General features: G+C 39.5%; 1 protein-coding gene across 2 annotated transcripts in view; it reads right to left on the reverse strand.

Annotated features, from left to right (window-relative positions):
• The window catches only part of LOC140122316 (guanylate cyclase soluble subunit beta-2-like), a 57,107-nt gene extending 52,195 nt beyond the window's left edge, over positions 1-4,912 (reverse strand). The window contains exons 1-2 of one of the 2 annotated variants that reach the window (XM_072143064.1): positions 4,346-4,911; positions 1,091-1,164 (exon numbers count right to left, since the gene is read on the reverse strand). In XM_072143064.1, the coding sequence (XP_071999165.1) occupies positions 1,091-1,164; positions 4,346-4,348 (77 nt within the window). In that variant the 5' untranslated portion in view covers positions 4,349-4,911. Of the gene's footprint in view, positions 1-1,090; positions 1,165-4,345 lie in introns of both variants that reach the window. The other variant, XM_072143065.1, reaches the window with a different exon arrangement.
• Positions 4,913-6,000: the final 1,088 nt, after the last annotated feature.

Raw genomic sequence — 6,000 nt, forward strand, 5'->3', positions numbered from 1 at the left:
TTTATCTCACCACACCATGAGCCCACACACTAGACTGGATTTTCATAGGAGGTTGTAGTTGTATAGTGACCATCTACCATCAAATTCAAGCATGATAAACCAGGGACGTGTCCAAGCACTGTGACTGTGGTAATCTTCTTATATTTGTTATCCATGGCCTCCTCCCTTCTGAAATAAACTGAAAAATGCTAATGAACCAGAAGAGCTCTGGGAGGGGTTGTTACCTTATCCCTTCAATGCTCTGTCTTCACAGCCCGTTACACTGTCTCACCCTTCCCCAGTTTTCCCTCAGCACCTCCCCTCCCATTGTGTGCTGCGGCCATGAGATTACAGCAGGAAGAGGGAGGGGGAAATGCTGAGGGAGCAGAGGGAGGTTGAGACAGTGTGACATCTATGACTAAGAGTCAGTAAGACTTGAAATGCATAAGATCTCTTGTGATCCTTTAATCCTGATTTGATGGTCATGTCATTTTAAAGAGAAGCCGAATAAAGAAGTTTTTTATTCATGCAAGGTGGAGTTGCTAATCTTTCTCCTCAGGATTTTGCATTTATCTGTGCTGCTAGCACACCAGCTTCAAGATCATACACTCCCAGGTGAGCCGAATGGTATCATGTGGCCTGTATATTGAGACAGTGTGACAGCCTGTGTAGCTCCAGCACGTATGAGCTCTGGTAGCTCCCCAGATCCCTCCAGGCTCATTAGCATAATTTTAAAAGTTGCTTTTAGAAGGAAGGAGGTCATGAATAATAATATATATAATATATATAATAATATTACCACAGCAACGATGCCTGGATCTCTGAGTAAGTGTCCATGGTTTATCCTGCTTGATTTTGATGCTAGATTTCCTTTAAGTATATATATACTTGAGTATAAGCCTAGTTTTTCAGCACAAAAAAATGTGCTGAAAACCCAAACTCGGCTTATACTCGAGTAAAAGAAATATATGTTTTACCAGGTTTTTGTGGTAAAATTAGGGGCCTCGGCTTATACTTGCGTCGGCTTATACTCGAGTATATACGGTAATCACAATGAAAACATAGTGAAATTATTATGAACACATAACAATAGCTGACAGAAATCATTTACCTCAACAAATCCCATGTCTCTTCACCATATTTCTCAATCACCAGTGACTTCAAGCAGGTATTAATGAATCCATACTGGAAAAGGAATACAGTACATAAAATCCAATTTATAAAAAGAATGAAGAAATCACCATCTACAAATACAAAGGTATAACTGAGGCTAAGCTCACATATGTGTTATGCCCCTTCTTTCATAGAGTCTCTATTAGTTTTCCCATTATGAATAGAGGAAATTTGGCAAAAGAATGCCTTTTACACATGAAAACATATGGGGATAGAAAGACCTTGTATTAACCTTCAGTTTTTATTTTTGACCTTCAGTTTTTATTTTTGACCTTTAGTTTTTATTTTCGACCATCAGTGCGGCTGCATTGTGCACTAAGTAGCAGACAGCTGAGCGCTGAACGGATTTTGCGAGAAGAGGCTATGGAAAGATCCCAAAGAAGCCTTCTATACATTTAATCCTATGTGGAATGGAATATTTCTATTTCCAACCTTCAGTACAGCTGCATTGTGCACTGAGTAGCAGGCGGCTGCGTCTAAAAGACCACTTTGTGCAAGATTTCGGCAAAGGGTAGCTCTGGAGGAGAAAAGAGGTTGGTAAGAAGCAATCCTGGGGCATTTCTGCCTAATTAACATATATTTAAAACTTCCATTTTGAATACAAAGAACGGATAAAGATAAAGATATTGCAGGAATCACGTCACCCAGATCTACAAGTTAGTGATGCTGCTTTATTATGTCCAAATCTGAAATCCATTTAGAATGGAAGGGCAGAGCAGGTAAACTGGGCCTTTAATGGCCACCAACTTTTCAACAAACTTTTCATAAAAACATGGGTCAGGAAGTAAGGGTTATTATGGAGATTTTGTGCAGGCTAACTTATAGGAGCATGTAGACTTATGGCCATTGATGCTCCACTAAGGGATTCTGGGAAATATGCAAATATGTTTCACGGGATGCAACAGGAAAAACCATGCCTCTTTTTGCTACCTTGAAAGGTTCAGGGGCTGCCTTTTAAGGTAGTAAAAAAAAGAGGTACCATCGGCAACAGGCGAAAAGTAAAAAATGACAACATTATATTGAATAAAAATCATTAAAAAGTGATCACTGGAGAAAGAAATGGCTATAAGTCACCAAACGCCTGCAAGGCGGCCTTGATTGGCAAAATCTCTATAAAGAGAAACCCTAGTCAGAAGCCTTTAAATCCAAACCAATTCCCTAAGCTGTACTGAAGAGACACATCCACGTTCTACAATTGGGAACCTGTTCCTTCTGGAATAGATATACTTGTTTGACTTTAATCCCACATCATGTCATTAGGCTTCTTGAAAGTCATGCTTGATGTTAAGGGGGCTGCCTTACAAGGTAGCAAAATAAGTCATTGTTTTCCTTGTCCCATCATGGGAAAAGTCTTTGCATATTTCTCACAAAAATATGGTACTTGTCAACACAAAAAAATCTTGTCGGAACAAAGTGTTTACTTACCTAATTACCGGTCCCCCACCAAACCACACACACACAAGTCTGCCTTTAATTTAAACTCCATGCTCAATTCCCCCTTGCTAGGAGGACAGACAGTAGTTCACTGAGGTCTCATATGACAAATAACCTCTATAGAGAAGGTGGATCATTGAGTCACACAGCTAGGTCTCTACCCACTAGTTGAGAAAGGACAACATACTCACAGACTGCAGAGATGAGATCTACCAGTAAATCAACTTATGTTTCCTGAAAAGTTTGTTGAAAGGAGAAAGTATGTTTAAATCCCATTGCCCCAATACTGTTGTCTGACTATGTGTCTCAGGGGCATTTGGGCCTTGTTGTCACTGCTACCTCTGCGCCCCATACAATATCCCTGTATCAATGGGTGTTTTCTTTGAATTTTTAGGTTCACTTTTTTAAAATTTATGCTGTATTTGCTTTTTTGCCTTTGATAGTACATGGCATGATAGTGTGTCATAAGAGGCTATTGCAAATCTGAGCCAGCCTTAAAGATAAGTCATCCATGGTCTGAAGCCTTCAGAGCTTTATGTCACTTCTAGTTTTCTGTATTACCTGGACTACCAACGTCATGGAAAATTTGGGACTTTTTTCTAAAACCCTGCAAATGCCTGGAATTAAAGACAACCGGATTGTATTTAGAGACCATTTTTTCTGGAAGCAGTGAGGTTACTGAATCCTTACAGACGTGCTAATTCTGATGTAAAGCAGTTGTGACTGCGTAGCTGACCTCTATTAGCTGGAGCTAGGAGCCAAGTAAAGGACTGGCATCTCGCGAAATCAATAAATGGTCACTGGTTTCAATAGACTTCACCTAATCCCTCACTATGGACATGTACACAGCACTCCCCTGGTAATAACAGCTGTCTGGACTGCACTCGCTATCTAAGTAGATGTCTAAAAAATGATAAAGCTTTTACATAGGCAGGAAAACAATGGTTTAAGTGAACCGGCAAAATGTTTTCTTTCTAAACTTAGAAATGACGGCTGGAGGTTATGTATCTCCATACAATTAATAGTAAGATGCATGGACTGATGTCGCTAATGTAGATGTGTATTCGGTTTTCAACCAAAAATAAGGTCATTTGTATCAGAATAAAGAATAATACTCAATGCAAACCCTAAAATTTTCTTCACTAAAGGCATTAATATGAGTCCTGGGAATGACATTCACATTGCAGTTCTTGCGCAAATTGTATAAAAATTGCGAACACATGTAACTTTTGGAATCTCTTGATACATTTCGATGAGGGTGCTCCATTATTCAATGCAATATCATATGACCATACCTATAGGGCTCTACTACTACCTATAAGTCACAATATCAGAAAATATACTTAACTATTGCATATCAGTAATATATAAAATCAAATGTATAATACCTTTACGATACAGAGGGCTATGAAATACAGGCAGTATGTTATCTAAATAGCAATAAATGAAACTAATGATACGCAAGGTCCTTATACTATGCACATATACAGATAGAGCAGAGATCAGTATATTAGTCACCAATGAGTGATCTCAACAAGGGTCATAGTAAATCCAGCAACAAATGCTTTGAGAAAGGTTAAACTTGATGGATCCATGTCTATTATTACTAGATAAATGAAGGACACCCCTGCTATACCTACAGGTTACATTAGGTTACAATGTGTTGAGATGCATAATAGAAACAATAACATTTCCTCCTCCAAGGTGTAAACCACTGTTCAGATATTGATAAGAGACAGATGATATTTTAGTAACTTACCATTTTGTGGTGTGATTTCAGGTCCACTCTATAAAACAATATTGCAGACACTGGATGACTGCTGATACTGAAGCCTTAGCCTTAGACTTGCCATAAAGTTGCAGACATTTGTTGATAAATCCCCATTGGACATAGAAAACCTCTATCTCCACATACAGACACACAGCATGTACTTATTGTGATGCTATGGGAGTATCACCATCTGTGCAGTAGTAGTAGTAGTGCCCTTTACCATCCCCTCAGAAGAAGAAGCAAGATGGGCACCCTGTGTGTTGGTGTGTGCATTGCATTGTCTGCCTGGCAGCCAGAACTTCCACAGTCTTGTAACATGTCTCAGCCTTGGTGAAGAAGAAATCCAAGCTAGTTGTGCTGCAGTCCACAGCTCCTGGTGCTTAAATCCCTCCGTCTGCTGGAATCTGCACATCACATCCTGATCCAGTGTCTGAGCCCATGAAGCCTCATCCCCTTCACGGTGAGGGGCTTGATTCAAATCCAAGCCATTTATGCAAGTCACAGTCTGCTGGAGAGCTCTGACAAATGGATAATGTATTCCACTCCTCAGTCTCCTTTCTCCGGCAATTGTAATCACAGACACTAATAATAATTTATTTCTATGAGCTCTGGCAGTCAGGGGGCTGGGAGGATTATGATACATTGCATAGTCCACAACTAGAAAGAATATGCATGTTATAGTAGTGTGTGTTATGGTATACATGGAAAGTGCACGCTATACACATGATTGCTATGTAAGAGATGTAAGGTGCAGGCTATATTAGTGCTTATTATGGTATATATGTAAAGTGCACGCTATACACATGATTGCTATATAAGAGCTATAAGGTGCATGTTATATATGTGCTTGGTATGGTATACATGTAAAGTGCATGCTACATACACATGCTTGCTATATAAGATCTGTAAGGCGCAGGCTATAATAGTGTTTATTATGGTATATATGTAAAGTGCATGCTATACACGTTTGCTATATAAGATCTGTAAGGCGCAGGCTATATTAGTGATTGGCGTCCGTATGGACGGTGTTTGGCGTGCACATAGACTTTTTATGTAATGTGCGCTTTTAAAAACGTATTTTTGTGAGTATATGACAATAAAGAACTTTTATTCATTTACCCTGGTAATCCGCAATATCTGTACTAAATTCCCAGCATAGGATCTCCGTGGATTTCCAGACACGATAGTGGAACGAGATCGACAGTGGAGACCACTGCAGGAAACCTACAGAGAATCAGGAGGAATTACTGAGGATCTCCACTATTTTTAACCATTCCGAGAGCTGGTGAGACCGTTCTGTGGATCAAATGCGGAAGGATATGTGTAATGGAGTAGAGCACTAAAATTTGTATTTTAGTGATTGGTATGGTATACATGTAAAGTGCATGCCATGTACATGATTGCTATGTAAGAGCTGTAAGGTGCATGCTATATTAAGTGATTGGTATGGTGTACATGTAAAGTGCATGCCGCAGGGCTTTTTTTACTGTGAGAACTGTCAATGTGTGGAATAGCCTGCCTCTGGTGCTCGTCACAGCAGGAACAACAGAGAGCTTCAAGAGGGGTCTTAATGCCTTTTTACACCTAAATAACAGTGAGGGTTATGTTATATAGAACTTGATGGATGTGTGTTTTTTTTCAAC

The sequence above is a fragment of the Engystomops pustulosus genome, chromosome 3 (assembly GCF_040894005.1).
Source record: "Engystomops pustulosus chromosome 3, aEngPut4.maternal, whole genome shotgun sequence".
Lineage (NCBI taxonomy): Eukaryota > Metazoa > Chordata > Amphibia > Anura > Leptodactylidae > Engystomops > Engystomops pustulosus.